The 20,541-nt window shown below is 49.0% G+C and overlaps 1 protein-coding gene across 1 annotated transcript in view; it reads left to right on the forward strand.

The window, feature by feature from the left end:
- Nucleotides 1-19,068, forward strand: part of PRPS2 (phosphoribosyl pyrophosphate synthetase 2) — a 34,221-nt gene extending 15,153 nt beyond the window's left edge. The window contains exons 3-7 of the mRNA XM_045089290.1: nucleotides 7,547-7,645; nucleotides 8,374-8,498; nucleotides 13,749-13,922; nucleotides 14,847-15,006; nucleotides 16,679-19,068. Of these exons, the coding sequence (XP_044945225.1) occupies nucleotides 7,547-7,645; nucleotides 8,374-8,498; nucleotides 13,749-13,922; nucleotides 14,847-15,006; nucleotides 16,679-16,771 (651 nt within the window). The 3' untranslated portion in view covers nucleotides 16,772-19,068. The remainder of the gene's footprint in view (nucleotides 1-7,546; nucleotides 7,646-8,373; nucleotides 8,499-13,748; nucleotides 13,923-14,846; nucleotides 15,007-16,678) is intronic.
- The last annotated feature ends 1,473 nt before the right edge of the window (nucleotides 19,069-20,541 follow it).

Below are 20,541 nucleotides of genomic sequence, written 5' to 3' on the forward strand. Positions count from 1 at the left end.
ATAAAATCGCAAACTAGCTCGAGAGCGCAGTGCACGGAGTAACCGAGCGCATCTGGGAAGCCACGGTACACGGTACACGGAGAAACGTGAAGCAATAGTTAAAGCAGACCCTTTCGGCAAGCACATTTTAAAACAGCGTTATCTCAAAAGTGCTATTTAGAAACATGTTTGTTACCACTAATAGTCTGTAGAGTTGCCAATTCAGAAACTATGAATTTGGATAAGAATCCAGGGCCCATTCCTAGTTGAGATAAAAGAAAGACTTGTGAATTCAGAACCTTGTCGCCCTTCAGAAACGCTCACAGGGTCCTAATGAGGCTGTTCCTGATTGAAAAGGTTTCCCCCTTTCGGCAAGAGATTGGGCAATGCAGATCAAGGGTGTTTTCTTGCCATCAAAGAGATAGAAGGTCTACAGGCCAGGTCCGGAGAGCTGGGGAAAGCGGTCTCTCCAGGTGTTCTGAGTTTCAGTCCCGGGGATCTTGACTCTCACATCCTCTGAGGGTGAGCAGGTCCGGTCAGGAGGTGGTGTTTGGTTTAGAGGGACCATGTGGATCCAGGAATCTGTTCTTGAGTTGGGCGACACGGGTCGGTGAGCCATTCCCAATTGGGGCCTTTCCGGCGAGGCTGAAAGATCTTTTTGGAGGTGTCCTTTCTGAGAGACAAATTCTCCAGGTTGTGAAGGGTGATGATGTAAGATTGCTTGTCTGCTGGGAGTACACAGTGAAGACTTGGCTCTACCAGAGAATGGTGATTTTTTTTTTTAACAGAAGCAACTACACCTTTATGATATTGAAGAGCTTTCTTTGCATCAGGTGTGGGTCCTAAGAGGCAGGGCCAAATGCACAGTCGTCCTGGGATTATCTCCAAGCACGAGAGTGCATGAGTTCCAAAAGCAGGAAGGTCTGCGATCTAGAAGGACCCGTGGCCATGCCTTTGGCCCAGGCATTTGGACTGTACACATTTTGCCACTTAAGTCTTAACGGTGTCCTTAGTGCATTCGAACAGCCCTGAGGATTAAGGACGATGTGGAAAACATTTATGTGAAGCTAGCCACAGTGCCTAGACTTGGAGAAGCACCTGACCAGTAAAGCGGGGACCCCAGTCACTGTGTAGTTCAAGAAAGGTTCCCCGGGAAGGAAATCATTTTTTCTGCTGGAATTTTAGCCACAGAAGAGGCACTGGCGTATTTACAGGGGAAGCTTCAGTCCGGTGAGAAAAATGACAAACCATGATGAAAACATGCTTGTATCCATGAAATCTAGTTGCCAAACCTCCAGTGGTCCGTTGGGCAATTTAATTTGCCAGGCGGATTAAGATATGGTGTGGAGAGGTTTCCCAGGATTGTATTTTGGACAAGTGGAGCAGGCAAAGTAGATGTTTTCTCAACCTTTGTAAAATTTCCCGTCAGTATTGGTTCATGAATGCTCTCATTCTGTCAGTAGACCCATGGTTTAATGCGTGGACAGCTGGAAGTAGTGCAAATAGTGGAATTTCTGGTAGGACCGGATGGTTATTTGGTCTAAACCCGAGCTCGCTTTCTTCATCAAAGCAACAGTTACTAGATTTCCAGTATTTTTTCTGGGGCTAATTGTTGCGCACCTCTGGTCAATTTTTCTAATTTGTTCTTTGAAAGAACATCCTGCCTTTGGAACACACCAGGGCTCTGGCTGTCATTCTCCTTGAGAGGATCATTTTTTTGGTGGAAGTATCAGCAAGGCGATGTCCTTGAGTCTGGAATGTGGGAACTATCAGAGCCAGAGCTGCCGGCAAAAGCACGGCACCCAGTAAATTCGGACACGGGAGCCGTTTTTAATCTTATCCCCATTACAAGTATGGAGACCTGGTTGCTGCCTTAACATTCCAGAGTCTTGAGCTGCCCCAGAGGCACACGGACTGTCCCCGTAGGTGTATGTGGTTTTGCCTTTGGCGAAAATAGAAGCTTGAGTAAGAGTGGATAACCCAGCCTTGTTGTAGCAAAAGTAGCTAAAGGTAAAGGGGAACAAGACCCAGTGACTTCAGAGGGAGTGGGCAGGGCACGCCCAGCGTGCTGGTTGCCGGTTTGGTCCTGTAAGAACGTCAGTAAACCGTGGAAAGTCTGCGTGGGTCACAGGAGTCTGCTGGGAATTGTCGTGGGCAGTCGGAAGGCGGCCTCCAGCGTGAGGCAGTGTGACGGGTTCGTCAGCGCAAGGGGGGAGGCTGGCAGAGTTAGGGCCCTCGCCGTGAGAAAGTGTGACTCTGGGAAGAACAGGGACTAGGAGGGTGTCCCTGGGGTGAAGTGCCTGGTGGCGTGGAGCAGGGGGACGGTTCGTGGGACCCATGTGACTTACATCTGCGGCAGTGGCAGAAGTGGCTCTGAGGCGAAGGGCGGATGCCTGCGGAGCCACTGGTTGCTGGCGGGGTCACCCTTTGGCCTGATGTTTGTGGGTGGGCGCTCGGGGGCATTCCCGAAGCTCTTGTATGAGAAGAGGAAAAAGGCAGGTTGGTAATTAGGAAGTCTGGGGGCAGGGGCTTTTGTTAGGCTTTGCTTTCAAGCCCCAAAGCCTGTGTCATGCCCCTGTTTCCCAATAAATAGGGCTGGGTTTGTCAGGTTTGAGTAAAGGGCATAGAGGCTGGGCGGGGAGAGAGAGGTTTGGAATCCTAGTTTCCACAAGAGCCAGCCAGTTCGAGAAAGCCTCTTGGTTCTAGGTTCTGGGACATTGAGGTTCCCTCGGAGTCTGCCCAGATCCAATTCTGGTCTGTGTTCTGAGATCACAGACTTTAAATACCAAACAGGAGTTTGGACAAAGGACAGTTTTTCTTTGGAGACTTTGATGTCCCTTTAAAGGCCAAAAGTTTTAGCAGGTGGGTGCTGTCTTCTGTGAAGAGGCTTGAGAAGGGGGACAGAAGCAGACTGCGTATCGTGACAAAGTAGAACCTGCCAAAAACTCTGGGTCCTCCCAATCCGCTTTTAAGGTTTGGGAAAAGTTAGGAAGGGCTCTATGTAGCCCTGGGGCATCACCAGCCAGGTGCATTGCCTTTCTTTCTGAGGGGTAAAAATACTGGTTGTCCTTATCAACCGGGGTGCTATGAAATGCACCACATAGGTCAGTCACAGTGAAGCATTTGCTTCTGGCAGGAAGGGGTGTCAGTCAAAGTGCCATCAGAGACCGCATAAAAAAGATGCCGACGGGTCATATATTTCCCCCAGTTGGCTATCTTGGTTACTACTGTCAAATTCTAGAATTATTTTCCTCTTTTGCGAGAAAGCAGCTTCCAGCATATTTTTCTAAGAAATCTGGGCCCAGTCGATGAATAGGCGCAGAGGAGCCAGGGAAGAAAGCAGGTGCATCTCTTAAAGGGCCTGGACAGATGGGAGCAGGTTCAGAGAGAGGAGCCTGTCAAGATCGATCAGAGGCCACCCACTCTATGAGCCATTTTAGTACTCCGAGGCGGGGCCTGCTGTATAGCCGCGGTGTCAGTAAGGGCAGACACAGACTTAGCCCAACCTGAATAGTAATTTCTGCAGGCTGCTTAGAGGGAGGATTGGGAAAAGCCCCTGTAGTTTCCTGTAGCCCCGTTGTAGAGAGCAAGATGGAGTCACTCAGGTCAAGCAGGGGCCCAGGACACCCGTCTTGAGGACCCTGGAGACTCTGATAACTCCTAGGGGGTGTGACTAGCAGACCTCCTCTGCTTCTGCGTGTTACGATTTCTGGGGTTTCAGCTGATGCTGGGCTTGGTGATATCTTGTGGTTGCAGTGCCCTGAACTGCTTGCGTCAATGCTTGACATGAGTGACTCCATCTTGCTCTCTACCCCTGTCCTTGGGAATTAGGACGTTGTAAGACTCCTGAAGCTCTTATATTTGTAACAGTCTTTTCCCAGTGTCCTGGTTCTTTGAAATAATAGCAGAAACTACTCTTCCGGTTTTGTTTAGGGGACTTCATTTGCTGGAGCTAAACATCAAACATTTTAGCCATTTTTCCCTTAGTTGCGTTATCTAGGGTGCGAGCAAGCTGGTTTCCCAGGTTACTCATAGCTGAAGTGGATGTAGTTTCTCATCCCATCCTGGTCCTTCTCACTAAAAGGGAAGTTGGCGTAGTCATTAATAAGCATAGAGTTAAATGTTACCTCGACGGATTCATCATCCAAACGAAGACCAGAATTTTCTTTAAAGACAGTTGGGAGGTGATTATAATAATCATAAACAGATTTTATCAAATTTTTGTGTGTAAGCCTGAATTTTGTTCCATCAACAGGCTTACGAAAAGCCATTATAATTGTTCAGTGGAGATTTCCAGTGAGTTTTCTTGCATCTTGCCAAAAGGTAGGGGTCTGTTTCTAAATCCTGCTCAGGATTTTCCCATTGGGCTAGTTTCGTCCGGTGTTTGGCCTGGCCCTCACCAACAAGCATGTGCACTAGTTGATAAAAATCTGAGAAACCAGGGTGGTAAGTTGGAATAACTATGTTAAATTCCTCAGCAAACCTCTGGGGTCCCAGTCATTTCAGGAAACTCTTTAACCATGGCTGGAAGTTCAGCCTTAGTTCAGATAACGTGAGAAACTTAAGGGTCTGTTTAGATCCTCGGAAGACTGAACATTAAAGGGGCACTTTTTAACTGGTTCAGGAGAGGAGAGAGTGGAGGAGCTTCTGAGGAAGGGAAGGTTTGGCAAAAGGACTGGAAGGAAAGGACAGGAGACCAGAGGGAACAGAGACACCGGAAGAAGATGGCGCCCAGGGGGTGGGGCCTGAACACAAGGTGGCTGCCTTGGACCCGGGGGCCGGGTGAAGAGGCCTCAGAAGCCGGTTTTTCTTTTTAATCTTTTGCCTCATTTAGTGTATAAAGTGTATCTCGGAAAGAGGCAATTTCAGATTACTGACAGTGTTTCGAAGCTTCAAAATACCAATTAAAATAGAAGAAATCCCATTCAGTTTGAGAACCGTGGTTGTTGTCCAGTTTAACTTGGAGAAAATTAAGTTCGGAAAGATTGACAGTTCCCCATAATGGCCATTGAAGTTCTAAATGACTTCTGGTTAAGCCAGTCCATTTATTTATAAATGTGCGTTTGGAGGGACCATAGTTTTTAAACATAAAACTGGCTGGAGTCCCAGTGGAGGGGTGGGGGGGGGGGCGGCGGCATGCCCTCAGAGCATTTTGATGACTGGGTCCTGTTTCTTAGAGGTTTTTCTGGAACAGCCTGGTTCTGCGGGAGGACTTTCTCGCTGCCTCCATTCTGGCGCTGCCTCCATTCTGGCGTGAGTCTGTCTAATTAAGTTTCCCTTGCCAGCTTATCTCTTCCTGCAGGCCAAAGACCCTGAGGGCTCGGCAGCCCCTGAGAGGAACCGAAATTACCCCCTGGAGCAGTGGGCTGTTCCTGGCAGGCGAGTCCCCCCACAGGTGACCCCAAGGCAAATGATGGATCGATCTGATCTGACTCTCGCCGCCCACCTGCCTTTTCCCACATTTTCCTTATATACACCCAGACCTTTATCTGGCACTTTGGAGACCATCTTGGAGACACCGGTCCCGCTGTCTTCCGGGTGGAAATGAGTTCTGTCCTGTTCCACCACCGCTCCTTTCTCCGCCTTCAGATCTTGTCAGCAGCCGGTAGCCAAAGCTGGTTTATGTGGGACCCCTGGGACCCCAGCTACGGTTTCATTAGGAACAGTCCCGTTCCTGACAGGAAGCAAACCGGAAGCTTGCACAGTTCCATCAGGAACAGTCTGAATTGTCCTGAAGGTCAAAGGTGCGGTCAGAGGTACAGACAAAAACAGAAAACCCCAAAACCCAGGGCTTACACAGATCCCAAGTAAAGCCCGGAGAGCTTAGACACAAGGCGTGAAGCTCAAAATCCTAGGAGAAAGCTTCCCCTGAAAACCCCGGGGTCGTAGATGAGGCAGTGAGCCCCAGCAGCTCAGGGGGACCACCCCTGTTAGCTCACCAGCCCCGGGGCCTCTCCGGATCGCGGCTGATCACCAAGTCATGCAGATCTTGAAATAGACTCTGCCGCTTACTTTCCCAGCAACCGACAGTGATTGGGAATGGAAGAATTGCAAACACACAAGGTGTGGCAAGACTGTAGGCAAGGTGGAGGACAGCGGGGAGAGAGAGGCAGGCTTTTGAAGGAGAGAAGTGGGAGGTTGGAAGGGCGCTTAGGAACTAAAAGTCTCTTGGAGGAACCTGGGAGTTCAAAGTGTGACGGCCTCTCGTTGGCTGAGCTGTTCCCTGGGGCCCACGAAAGCACTTGTTCCTCCTGCTGGAAAGGCAGAGTAGTATCCCTGGGCAAGGTCAGGGATGTCTCTTCGTCTTGGGTGTGCAGTGGATGAGGAGTTGGGAGGGCATGAAAACTCCCCCTCCCGAAACCCCCGGACTCCCACTAGTGAGGGTTCCCATTGCTAATGTTCCCAGTAGATTATAAAGCAGTAGGTTTCTGTCCGTTTGTTTGTTTTTTAATAAAGTATGGTGTGTTAAGAGAAGATACAAATGATCCGTTAACATTATGGTGTAATTCCTTCCTGTGTACGTTTTTACATGAATATACGCGTGTATTTAATAGGGATCATGTTATTTCTTACTACTGTGAATGAAATGTCTTTTGTTTCACTTTTGAGATGCAATTGATGACATTCTGAGTCTGAATGAAATCTTTTCAGCTTATATGTATATATTTTTGGGTTGGTGTATAAGAATATTACTGTTTACAGTAAAATGCTGACCTCTTTTCCCAGGTTTCATCTATGTCTGTGTAGTCTCTGATTTTTTTTTTTTTTTTTGAGTTAGACCATTATTGTCCAGGGTTTATGATGTAGAAGCTAAAGCTACAGAGAAGTTACGTTAATGTTAAAGAGGAGACAGCGTCAATAAATCACCTTGTATCCCTTCTTGAAACACCAAATTCTTATTCCTGGTACAGTGTTCTTTCTTCAGTCTGGTTTTTGTTTAATCCGTGACGGCACACGCTTCTAGCTGTGGCACATGGGCTCTTCCTGAGGAGGGGCTGGCCTCTGCGTCGCTTCCCAGCGTTCCCCCCCACCCCCAGTCTCAGACCAATGCCACACTGGGCTTCTTTCAGTCCCCGGATGTGACCTCTTGGCCTCAGTGAAGGCACACGTGCTGCTCTTTCTGGAACACTGGTCTCCCCTCTGCTGACCACACCTTAAAAGCAGTTTTTGAAGGGGCCTCTGCTGACCCGTCTCTACGCTCCGTGCCCTGACCCGTCTCTCTACACTCCGTGCCCTCCATGCTCTCTCCTCTCCTCTGGGACCTCTTGTTCCTCACCCTCATCACTCTGCGTAACACAGATGGTGATGCTACGTGTGTGTTTTTGGTTTGCTTCTTGGATATTTGTTCTTTCTACCCAGCGTCAAGCACATTGTCTTGCAACAATATATGGAAATAGTAAATGTTGGGCGAGTAAAATGGAACGACTATCTTTGGTTAATAATGTAATTTTCTTGTTATTAATAATAATTTGAAGTATTAAAGTTTTAAATGACTTAGGTTAATTTTATTAATGTTATCTCTTCCCTTCTCTTTTCCTGTTATAAAATCCGTGTCTTTATTTTTTAGAGTCGTGCTCCAATTTCGGCGAAACTAGTGGCCAACATGCTCTCGGTCGCCGGGGCCGATCACATCATCACCATGGACCTGCATGCCTCTCAGATCCAGGTTCCAGCATTTTCTTTCTTGCCCTTGTGACCAGGGGCTTAATGGGAGTGGTTAAATCCTAACTGCGTTAACTTAAATTGTTTTTGAAGTGGGGGACACGACTCGTGTGAGTTTGTATGTGGTTGCTGTCTTGGATGTTCATCTTTCCTGGGCTTGGAAACAGAGTTTAACAGCTGTTTGCGCTGTCTGCCACCAGTGCGTCCGAATAGTTGTGGAGGGGAGGGAATGGCTTCTTGGTAGTAAACTTTATCATTCCCATCTCCATTTCTCGAAGGTACTTAGCATGGCAGGGTTGCCAGGTATGCGTTTTTGACCTCCTTCCCAGCTTAGTTCCTTCATGTATAAAACAGGCCCCGTTATACTACACCTACTCGGTGATACAATGCGGAGAAGCATTTGGCTTTCAATAAGGTGCTTAAGACACAGCAGACCCCTTTCCCCCATTCCCCTGCAGAGCCATTCTCCTAGTGCTTAGAATATAGGTAACCCTAAGAGACTAGAACATGTCTGCAAAGATAACGGATTGGACTGACCTAGGCGCCCGGAACATAACCTGTCTTTCGCTTTAATTCTATTAAAATTCAGAAAAGGGAGTCTGTTGAAAAGGCTTCTTTTGAATAGAAAATTCGAATTTTACATAATGAAAGAGGGTATCTTGTAAAAAAAAAACAAAAACAAAAACAAAAACCCAAAAAACTCTGCAGTGTGACCCTGACTTCTCCCCTTAGGGATTCTTTGACATCCCGGTGGATAATTTGTACGCGGAGCCCGCGGTCCTGCAGTGGATCCGGGAGAACATCGCCGAGTGGAGGAACTGTATCATCGTTTCACCTGACGCCGGGGGAGCCAAAAGGTAGCCCAAATGCACAGTGGTTTTTCTTTTTGTTCTATTTTTTTTTAATGCGTTAACTAAAGCAGCATGTTTTAAATTACTTAACGCTCTATTGTGTAAATGGACGAGGACGGGGACTGCAGCCTTCCCCTGCAGAGTAGAGAGCGGCTCTCGAGGTTAGCATGTCATCGTTCGTGCAAGAAACACAAGCATGTGTTTGTTTTCAGTGGACGTGTTTTACTCAAGGTGTTACTTTAAGTTCATTTTTTTCTGACGATAAGAGCAATGAGCCTAACTGGAAAAGAAGGCTTTTCATTAACAACGCAACACACTAAGCCAGTCCTTCCTACTACAAACCCTTGACAGGGAAAGCCAAAATAGAACGGAGCTTTCAAAAAGAAATCTGTGTCCGTAGAGCACAAGAAAAGGGGGGATAAGATCCAGAGCCAAGAAATAAAGAAGAGCTGAAAACCCTGCTTCTTCCGAGGCCTGGGTCAGGTATGAGATTCAGGAAGAGGCCGACGTTTTGGTGTTAACCACCCACATAGAGGTCTCTAGAACAGTCACCGACTCTCAGATGACTGACTTGGACAGAAACTGACATGGTACCAGAAGCATCAGACTGCGGACACCCGGACTAGCACCAGGAAGCCATGCCGAGCTGCCAATCTAGCGGGCTTTGCGGACTTGGGGAGTGAAGGAGCGGTCAGTACCGAGAGTTCAGAATGCAGGACGAGGACGGTAGAAGGTGGCTTCCATACGGGCCGGACGCTTGCGGACTCTGCGTGATCTTGTAGACCTGGGCAGCGACCATCTGGGAAAGGAAGACTGGGTGGCATGGCGCTTTAGTGCCCAGGTGTAGGGGTCTCCGTCAGGAAGGGAGAGGGACAAGAGACCTCTGGCTGTCAGTCGAGCACAGACGCAGAGAAGCTGATAAATGGGCCGTGAGAGTATCCAGTGACCGTCGGGCTTCAGGATGTCTTTAAAATGCAGCTGCCTTTTTGGCTCCCCTGTCTGCCTGTAGCCTGGCTGAGGGGCTTAGAATCGAACTTAAAAGCTCAGGAGTAGCCCAGAAAGCCGTCACTGAGCCCACGCAGGGAAGCGGAGGTCCTGATTCTTAGAAGAGCCCCCACGAGAGCTGAGCACTAAGCGGCCCTCTGGAGGGCTTGCTGGGGATGAAGAGGTGGGGCCCGGCCCCCCTGGACAGCGGCAGGAAGTGGCTGTTGCCAGGAAGGAGACACAACTGCATCAAAGGCAGTAGCACAAAGTTGGGAGGCGAAGACCCAAGCCGGGCAGCGGCAAAACCCTCACCCGGGACCTCCAGGTCAAAGTGTGCAGAGTGTCATCTGTCTGTCCGTCTGTTGGAAATGCTTGCCCTTTACTTGGACACTTTAGTAAGTCACGCGGTGGACTCTACATTTGGACACGGTGACTGCAGTGGCCCGATCGGAGGCCGGAGGCGGACGAGCAGGTCAGAGGTAGGTGAGCCCGAGACGGAGCTTGTTGTTAGTGGCGGTGCTCGTGAGACACGATTCGCATCCGCCCCTGCTGTTCTGCAGCTCCGCGGAGGTCGGCGCCGTCCCGGAGCTGTGCCTGCCGCCGCCCCCCCAGTTCGCGGACGTTGTCCGCACCGCAGAGCAGACCCGTGCCCGCTAGCCAGGCGCTCCCCCATCCCCCGGCCGCCGCTGCCTCCTTCCGCCTCTGCAGACATCACGTGTGCACGGCTCGTGCAATACGCGGTCCCTCGTTTTATTTTTATTTTTTTAAAATTTTTTTAAAAATAGTTTATTTATTTATTTGAGAGAGACAGAGCATGAAGGAGAGAGGTCAGCAGGAGAAGCCGACACCCTGCCGAGCAGGGAGCCTGATGTGGGACTCGATCCTGACACTCCAGGATCAGGACCCGAGCCAAAGGCCGTTGCTCAACCAACTGAGCCACCCAGGCGTCCCGGTCCCTCGTTTTTAACCAGGAAAAACTATTCCGGAAGCTAATAAGCCAAAAGAATAATAGATGCCACAGACTCTTGTTGCCTTTTCTTTTTCTATCCCGACCCTGTTTTTTATTATATAGTCTCAGCCTACGCGTCCTGTTCGCAGAACTTCAAATTGGGTCATGTTCCCCATCTCCCTCTTTAGACACCTCCGTTCTTCCCAGCATCAGAATTCTGTTGTTCAGACACATCCCCCTTTTCAGTTGACACAAGTGGTAATCTGCCGCACACACCTCTTCCCTGTGCTTTTTAAGAACCATCCTCGTTCTGTCTTGGCCGTGATTCCACAGCTAATGCAGTAAATCCACTTCCTTGCTCTTTACGGCTGAGCGATAATTCCACGGTGCGCATACATCCGGACCCCTTGACCGAGTCCCCTCGTTCCTCGCCCGGAGGTCCCGTGGTGTGTACTCCTAAGCACGGTCCTGCCCCACTGGCCTGTGTCTGGAGGACGTTTGCACACATGAGCTAGTTCTAGAAGGGCAGTTGCCCAGTCCTAGGGCAAGAGCCATTTTGGTTTGCATGAACAGGAACAAAATTGGGTCTTTTGGAAAAGGTAGACACGTTGACCTTCCCAAGCACGAATGCCTGTGACTTTCTCCCCAGGCCTGCTGCCATAGCAGTTGGGCGGACCTTTTCTACTTTATGAACCAGATAGAGATGGCATGTGGTTTCTTTTCCTGTTCATTCTGGTTGCTACGGACAAGGTCTGGCATGTCTTTTCCATGAGGATCATTTGTCATGTTGGCTAGAGGCCTTTTCCTTTGGATCATTAGGGGTTTATTTGCTTTTTTTTTTTTTTAGTGATTCTATTTATTCGACAGCACAAGCAGGGGGAGCAGTAGGGAGAGGGAGAAGCAGACTCCCCGCTGAGCAGGGAGCCCGACATGGGGCTCGATCCCAGAACCCTGAGATCATGACCTGACCCAAAGGCAGATGCTTAACCGACTGAGCCACCCAGGTGCTGTGGATCGTTAGAAGTTCTTGGAAGACAGGAGGCTGTGCCTTTGTTCCGTGCGGGTATAGTGCGGATACTTCCCAAAGTTCTTTGTTTCTTTGTGTATTTTTATTTTCTACAGGACTTTTGGAACATTTCTTCTGTTGTCATTTATTTCTTCGTGTTCTGGGTTTAGGAAAGGTTCACCTGTCTCTCAATTTTTCTTCCATGATTTTATCTATTTCAAGACAAATTGCCTTTTTCCTCTTTAATGTTCCAATTTTTCTTCCATCTGATAGTTGTTTTGGATTAAAGAGTGAAGAAGAATCCAGCCTTTTCTACCCCTAGCCATCTAGTTGTTCCAAAGCTATTTATTAAATAATCTATCTTTTCCCTTTTGATTTGAAACACCATCTTATATACCAAATTCCCCCATCTACTTGCCAACCCTGGCGTGTGGGTTTTTTTTTTTTTTTTAAGATTGATTTATTTGGCAGGGGTGGGGGAGGGGAGGGACAGAGGAAGATGGAAAAAAGAGAATCCTAAGCTGACTCCCCACGAGCAGGACCCTGAGATGGTGACCTGAGCAAAAACCCAGAGTCAGATGCTTTAACCAACTGAGCCACCCAGGCACCCCAAGCCTTGATTTTAAAAGTGCAGAATCAGGGGCGCCTGGGTGGCTCAGTGGGTTAAGCCTCTGCCTTCGGCTCAAGTCATGATCTCAGGGTCCTGGGATCGAGCCCCGCATCGGGCTCTCTGCTCAGCAGGGAGCCTGCTTCCCCCTTTCTCTCTGCCTGTTGTTCTACCTACGTGTGATCTCTGTCAAATAAATAAATAAAATCTTTAAAAAATAATTAAAAAAAAATAAAAGTGCAGAATCAACTAACCAGAGTTAGTGGCCAGCGCTGAGATGCTGTTTTTCTGCAGATCCCCTTCAAGGCTGTCCCACTCAGCCACCCCGCTCCCTCTGCCAGCAAAGCCAAGCGTTTTAGGAGCGGCTCTTGTGGATTTTACTCCCACCTTCTTTCATTTTCCACAAAGTTTCTGCTACATGTCATTAGCTTCTTCCTCTTCTGGGGTAAGCTGGTCCCCAACCGACAGAACCGCTGCACAGATGCCCCGTGATACATACAGTGGACGTGGTCAGTGGTATCTTTGCTCCACGCAATGGAAGTCATCTCACCAAAGCAGATGGGTATCAGACCCGTTGGAACCCGCTGCCTTAGTTAAATGCTTTGAAGCTTGACTCGCTGCAGGTAAAAGGATTGCCACAAGAGGGCACTCTTGGGTAGTCTCCGAAGCTCAGTGGGGCTGACTGCTGAAGGGCAAGTAAACCCTTAGAAGGGAGCTCACCCTTGGTGTAAACACGGAACCAGGCTGGGAACTTGGTGAAACGGATTCAGATTGAACTTCTGTTGTTTTCTTCTGAAAACAGTGGAAACACATGTTGAGAAGAAATGGCAAGGAAACTGTATATTTTGTTCTAGGTTTTTCTGGGTAAGATCCAGAGTGATACCCTGGGTCAGCATCATTTGGTAAGAACATATATTGAGTCTCGCGCAGGTAGAGGAGAAGAGCTTGTGGCCACATGCCACGGGCGCACGGAGACGTCTGGCCTGCCTCCTTCTCCCTCTGTTGCCAGCCCAGCCCTTCCTGAGTGGGCACCTTTGGAGCGTTTGCCGCAGATGAGCAGAGAAACTCACGGTTTACTAGTCCCAAGGCCTCTGGTGCAGGGAAGCCTGTTCTCCTTCGCTGTCGTGTTATGTGGATTTGTGAGCCGGGACTTTTGTCCCCACTGGCTACGCCACAAACTGAGCGAGTCGCAGTTTCTAAATAACTTGATTTAAATTGTCTCTTAGTGATCTTTTTTCCTTACTGGTTTTTCATATACACTGTCTTTTCATGCTGTTAAACATACAGCTGTTTCCTTATGCTTCTTTTTTACATTTTTATTTAAATTTCAGCTGGCTGACATGCGGGGTCACATTAGTTTCGGATGGATAGTATGGTGATTCAGCACGTGTCTCTGATTTTTTTTAAAGAGTCGCACGAACACTAACAGGTGGCGTACGGATTTCTCAGTCCGCGGTTTTAGCCAGTTTTAGCCAGGCGCCCGGCAGTCGTCACCGGCTGCCACGAACGCAAGGCCACGTCAATACATGCCTCTCCCCGTGGCTTGCTTACTGCGCATCCCAGGCCAGGCCTGGCTTTCCAAGTGAGGCCCAAAGACCTCGCTGTCTTGAGTGTGGTCGGTTAACTGCCTTCCCGGAACACAGCACTGAACGACAAGCACTTTTCTTCATAAGGACAAGATTTGACACGTCTCTCCGTGTCTTCAAACAGGGTCACCTCAATCGCAGACAGGCTGAATGTGGAGTTTGCCTTGATCCACAAAGAGAGGAAGAAAGCGAACGAAGTGGACCGGATGGTTCTGGTGGGCGACGTGAAGGACCGCGTGGCCATCCTCGTGGACGACATGGCTGACACATGTGGCACCATCTGTCACGCCGCGGACAAGTATGAGGGATGCTGTGGGCAAGCGTGAGGGCATCTCATTAGGAAAGGAGAAATGGCAGCTTTTAAAAATCGGGCCGGTGTTCCCAAATTATCACTGGCTGCTTGCAGAAGGTGTTTCAGACCAAAGGACCGTCTAGGCCCATTTCTTTTTTCTCAGGAGGAAAAAAACCCACAGACCTTTATGGCCTGGTTTCCATTTTCAAGGACGAGCTTTCTGTGTATTTAAATATTAAGGGTCAGAGAAGGTGCTTCCCCTAAAACAGCACAGAAGCAGAGAGGCCATCTTGCGGGCTCCTTCTGGCCTCTTCTTCCTTCCGTTTGGCCTCCCCTCGAGCCTCCTTAGCCCCTGGCTCCAGGAGGATTGAAGGATTGAGAGCGGGGCTGTGGGGAGTGGGAGCCGCACCCCGCCGGGCGCGGCCGCGGAGCACCTGCCAAGGGGCCGGCCTGACTTGAGATGTGCGGGGGGCAGATTGTGCCCACTGGGTTTCCAACATAGTATGAAACAAAAACCATGCAAGCTGTGTCACTAGTTGTTCTGTACTGACTGTAGCTCAAAATGATGATAGTCTGGCTTTCTTAGTTTAACCCTGTGCTTCTCACCCACGGGCCGTTTTGGTCCCCTAGAGACATTTGACAGCACCTGGAAACGTGTTTTGGTTGTCCCCAGTGAGGGGGAGTGGGAGGGAGAGGCCAGGGATGCTGCTCAGGAAAGAATTACGGGGGCCCGAGGCCAAGGTTGACAGAAAGAGTTTTGCCACTGCATACCTCAAAAGATTCTTTTTAGGTTAATAAATGCAAGAGAAATTGGTTTTCTCACTTTCTCTGTGGAACACACTTTTTGCTTTTTTAAATCACACTAAGGGGAGAATGTTTCAAGGGTATTTGTCCTTTTTTTTTTTTCTTTCCCCTTCTTCTGTTTTACAGGCTGCTCTCGGCTGGAGCCACCAAAGTTTATGCTATCCTGACACACGGGATCTTCTCGGGACCAGCTATTTCCCGAATAAATAATGCCGCCTTTGAAGCTGTTGTCGTCACAAACACCATTCCACAAGAGGACAAAATGAGACACTGTCCCAAGATTCAGGTAACTCCTATATGGCAGGCAGAACCAAGCAGCGCGGAACATCCGTCCAATCCTGAAAACAGCCCCGAGTCTTCCATGGGGGCCTGTGGCCTCTCCTAACCAAGGGCACGATCCCCGCTGGGTCCGAGCGAGGCTGGGACCAGCGGAAGTCCAAGTTAGAAACAGTCAGCCGATCAAACCACACCAGGAAAGCAGTTGAAAACAGGCCAGGCTAAAGCTGAACAGCATGACCATATGCCCCAGGAGTCCACCTCTGGCTCTGTACCCCCAGACTTGAAAACGGGTGTGCGGATGAAAGCTTGCGCATGTCTGTCCATAGCAGTGCTCTTCGCAGTAGCCAGAAGGTGGAAGCGGCCAGGAGTCCTACCACAGAGGAGTAGACCGCCAAGGTGGGGTCCAGCATCAGCCTTAAAGAGGAAGGATAGTCTGGCATAGGTGACAACATGTGAACTTGAAAACATGGTGTTCAGCGCAAGCGGCGGGCCACAGAAGGACAGGTGGCGTACGATCCCCCTTCTCTGAGGGGCCCAGAGCAGTCCAGTCGAGAGATGGAAACGAGAGTGGTGGTCGCCAGGGGCTGGGGGGTGAGGAGGGGAAGCTGGTGCATGACGCGGACAGGGGTGCTGCTGGGATGCTGGAAACATTTTGGAAATGGGCGCCAGCAACTGGCTGCACAGCACTGAGAATGCGGTTAATGGCGGGGCGAACGGCAGTTCTCACATTATGGGTATGTTCCCACAATTTTTTAAAAATGGAGGCGAGAAAACGGGCCATGCTAAGGATATTTAGAGCTTTGCCCCTTCCTGCCCTTCCTGACTTGGGAGGCTGCCGGAGAGTTGGTGGTGATCAGATTGTACTGATGGCTTGGAACTGTGCCGAAGGTATTTGAGCCCCGGTTTTGGCTCTAGGCTGCGGGGAACCTTGGCGAGTCATTTCATCACTAAAAGCCTCCATTGTCACCAGCAGAGCTAGAAGGTGGAGCCGGGCGACCCGCTTCGTGATTTCTGACCCGTCCAGTGGCAGCGAGGTTCATTTGGCACAGGGCGGGGGCGCAGCATTGGAAAATGGTCAGAGTAGCTTTGTCTTTCATCTTCCTCCCTGACTGACGGTAGTTGCGAGTCTGCAGACTACATACAGCCCCTGGGCCTGGTTTGGCCCACCACCTGGTTTTGTAAATAAAGTTTTATTGGAACATAGCCGCACTCATTTGTCGATGTATTGTCCGTGGCTCTTCTCACACTGCAGTGGCTGAGTTGAGCCTGGCCCGCAAGCTGAAAATACTACCCCTGGGCCTTCCCTGAAAACCTAGTGCGCTAACCCGAGTGAGGCGATCTTAAGTGACGCAGTCACTGCATTTTTGGAAACCGAGAGAGAGGAAAGCCTTCCATGTCATGATTGCGTAAAATTAAACCAGAGACACCCCAAGAAAAGGACGTCTCTGGCTAACGGACCCCGAGAAAAGCCTTTGAGTGTTCGCACTGGAACTCTCGCTTCCCCAGTCCCACGCATGTTGGTAACTTGAAGATCGAAGTGGGGGCGGCCGGCGGGGGCGGTTGGTGCTCGCGCATCTCTGTGTGCTGGAGAAATCCTTTCTGGGCTCTGGCTTCTGTGGTTTTCGCTAACTACGACTGAGGTGTCCCCCTGTGCTCTCCCCTTTTCTGTTGGCCTGCAGGTTATTGATATCTCCATGATCTTGGCGGAGGCAATCCGGAGAACACACAACGGTGAATCCGTGTCCTACCTGTTCAGCCACGTGCCGCTCTAGACCCCCGACGGGGAGCGCGGGGCCGGCCCACTTGTGCGTGCTCACCTGACTTCTTAGTTTTAGGACTCAGCAATTCTAGGATATAATGCAAAAGCATCCCATCTTGTACCCTCCAAGACGCATTGTTTCCCCCTTCTCAAGCTCAAGACCATTTCTTTCCAGGTTGGCGGGGGAGGGTGGTGGCTGTTTGATCCTCGTGAGTGAACTGTTGTTAATGAGATACATTTCGTCATCCCGACTTGTCCCGACAGGTGCCCCTCTTCTTTGCTTTGCCAGTACTTTGAGGCCACAACTTTCAAGTCTGGAATTCTACTGCCAAAGTTCATAGTTTATGTATTTCGAGGTTGCCCAAGGCGACTTCAGATTAAAGCCTTCTGTGTGAATAAGGATAGAGCCTACGGGCATCGGGGTGAAACCCTGTGTACAGAGTTGAGCCTTTTACTTCCGAGGGAACCTTGGAAAATTGATGATACCCTGAGTTTGGTTTTACTTTATTTTTTTCTTCTTAGTAACCATGATTCAAATAAACCATTGTGGTTATTCTTAATTTGACCAGAATTTAAGCAGCCCAAGATGGCCACGGACACATTTACTTTCTGATAAACATGAGACAGCAGAGTCAATCTGCATTTTTTTTTTATTGCCCCTTCTGAAAAACACATGATAACCATCACTTACCTGCAATGTCATGTTCTAAAATTCCAGAATTATGTGCAGCGGTAAATCTGATTGAGGAAGTGTCAAGATACACCCTTCCGGCTCACTGGGGCCACTCACGCTGTGCTCTTCTGTCCCGCCGTCTTGTTTTATGGCCTTTTGTTAGTTCCGGCTTTTATTTTGTCTTTTTCCAATAATTTCACTTTGTGGGTTGCCGCTAAAACAAAGACTCCCCTAAGTCTCCTCAGATTTACTGGTCTGTTCATTGTTTTTGACATAATAAAAAGGTGAATTTCTGTTGAGTACCACCAAATGCATATTTAAACGTGACCTCCTTTGTTTTAATATTCTTTTGCCTTTTGTAATCAGAAGTAGTAAGTCTGCTAGACTACTGATGATTTTAACTAAAACCATTCCATGAAGAACGTGGGTAAGCAAGCCCTACAGAGAAAGTAGAGATGAGGAAGCATTCATTGTTTTGTGACGGTAGCGTTCCAGTGGTGACCCAAGAGCGATGGTGGAGGCAAAGCTTGCTTTACTCACACGTGGCCCTTGACAGCATCCTCCTCGGTGAGGTTCCTCCCCACGTGTGGCAGAAGAGAGATTTGCCTGCAGAGACAGAGCCTGAGAATAAGAGCAGTCCCTCTCTTCTGCTGAATCTTAAAACTCGAAGAGAGGAAATTGATCTAAATTTTGCAGGTGGCAAAACCAAATCCAGAAGTCAGTAACGGACTTGAACAGCAGTCCTTAAGGTTTCAAACTTCACCACAGCAGAGGTCGAGGTCAAAAAATATCGTCTGGGTCATTGCGGAGATGAACGTCTTGCTGTTCCTTAAAATGGACTTTTGAGGAAAGTAGTATTCTAGCCTGCTAGAGTTGGCTGTGCAATGTGGATTGACTCTGTCTAGGTAGAGTTAACTTGATAATGTAAAGAGCCTCCTTAGATGTATGTAATTTTTAGTTTTGATAAATGAGGAATATCTATTTCTTGGAATTTCTATGCCTAGACCAGTGAAAATGTAGTTACAGACACGCACACGTAGACAGCCTTGGCATACAAGCGTAGACACATTAACATGACTGAGAAAAGTTGATTTAAATGTGATCCTTTTCTCTCAAGTCTAAGAGCTTGTTTCAGAATAATCTTCAGATAAAAATTTGCATGATCATGATTGAATTAACAACTGCCTCTCTCTTCTAGTCTCACTTTGTTGTTTTTCAAGTAGTTCTGATACATTAACTAATTCGACTAGACTTGGCCACACACAGCAGCAACGTAGACCCCCCTCGACTCTGTGATGGTTTCCGTTCAAGAAGGATGACGAAGGAGCCCTCGGGAGCAGCCCCATCCCCAGACTCTAGCCTTTGCTGCTGGTGTGCGGACCTTAAGCGAAACCACCACATCTCTCGGTTGGGTCCGACTCACGTGTGTGGGGCCGAGCAGGGGAGCCGCAGAAATACGCATGCCCCAGAGCTGCTCGTGCTCAGGCCGAAAGTGTGTGACTCCGCGTGCAGATGCTCCTGTTAGAACGTGCCTCTGTTCGGATGCAGTGCTTACATGGGTTTAGGATATAGGATTTTGAGGTTGTCGAACACTGTACTAACACATTTCAATAAAATCGTGCTACTTCTTTCTGTTATAGTTTGTGTCCTCATTGCAAAGTGCTGCGTTTTGATGGGGTTCCTGAACGTGTTTGCCACTTCGTGATGCTAGCCTGGCGTATAAAATTACAGAGAAACCAGAAGTTAATTGAAGTCCGCTTTTCTCCGTGGTGAAGGTATTTCGGGACTGACCAGCAGCCTGCCTTGTCCCAAAGTTGATAACTCCCAGTGTTGCCCATAAAAGTCAGAAATGGCACAGTGCACGTATATGTTAAAGTAGTAACAGTCTGCCCGAGAAGATCACCATTTAAGACCCAACGTGATGGAATGTACTAGAAGGGAGGAAGAAAATAAAGGAGAGGTGGGAATCCCCAAACGTCACCAACTTTACAATTACACCTAGTCATGCGGTCACACCGCTTCCGAAGTGTTTCATTTCATCTCGGCGTGTCCGTAGCCAATCTGCTGGCTGAGCTCCAGGGAGGACAGGCCGAGTGGCGAAGGGAAAGCAAATACGAGGGGGCAGAGGGCCGAATCGGGCTGAGGAGATCCGAAAGGGCTTTGTGAAGGGACCGCCAGTATAGATGAGAATTTGTGGCGAATGGTCCACAACCGATGGCTGTATTCCCGCTGCGACCAGAGCGGGACAGGACAGGGCATTTGTATGATGTGCTCGAGTGAGGATGGCCCGTGAAGACGGAAGTTAAGGGCTGAGGCGTGTCACCATATCGTTCATGTGTAGTGTGCGAAGTCTACGGAACCCCTCCTTTTTACTAGGAATCTTCATCTTCCTGGTTTATTGCCCCGTAGCCTGAGAACACCGCCTCCACCTTGTCCCTGCCCTTGCTTTCCAGAGCTGTGTTCCGATTGCTTTGTTTTACTGTAGCCCCTAAACTGTTTTCTCTCCTGGAAAGCAAAGCGCGCGATGCTCAGAAGCGGGTTTCACCACTCAGTACAGTGAAACCAGCAACGAAAGCTCTTTGGGAGGGTTGCTTCACGTCTCGTGCCTCAGTTTCCATAGATGGGAAATGGGAGAGAGAACAGCCGATGATGAGGATTTTATGAGATCTCTGTACGGCGCTTAGAACGGAGTGTTTTGTACACTAATCTCACCTTTTAGAGCAAGCATCTTAAGTCTTCTCTCTGAAACGATAAGTAGATGGGAAGCAGCAAGATTTTCGTGCATTTTCGAGACGTTAAGCTGCGTGTGCATGTGGTCTAATCACAAGCACCAGCCCCTCACCCAGAGGGACGTAGTCCTGGCGTGTGACCGTCTCTGTCCACGGCAGCGTTCGGTGGCAACAAATGATCGTGTGTTGAAAGTCCCCCCCAGTGGCTGTAGAGGTGGCAGGGAAGAATGGCCTACAGGAACTGGCGTTCTCTTGGTTACATTTACGCCAGTGAACCCTTAGCTGGGGGAAAGAGACAAACCGCCCTTACCGCTTACACTGGGTACCGCTTTCGGTTGGTATTGTGCTGGGACGGAGAATCGAATCGGGTTGTTGTGAATG

This window comes from Mustela putorius, unplaced genomic scaffold (genome assembly GCF_011764305.1).
Source record: "Mustela putorius furo isolate JIRA1106 unplaced genomic scaffold, ASM1176430v1.1 tig00003836_pilon_pilon_pilon, whole genome shotgun sequence".
Taxonomy (NCBI): Eukaryota; Metazoa; Chordata; class Mammalia; order Carnivora; family Mustelidae; genus Mustela; species Mustela putorius.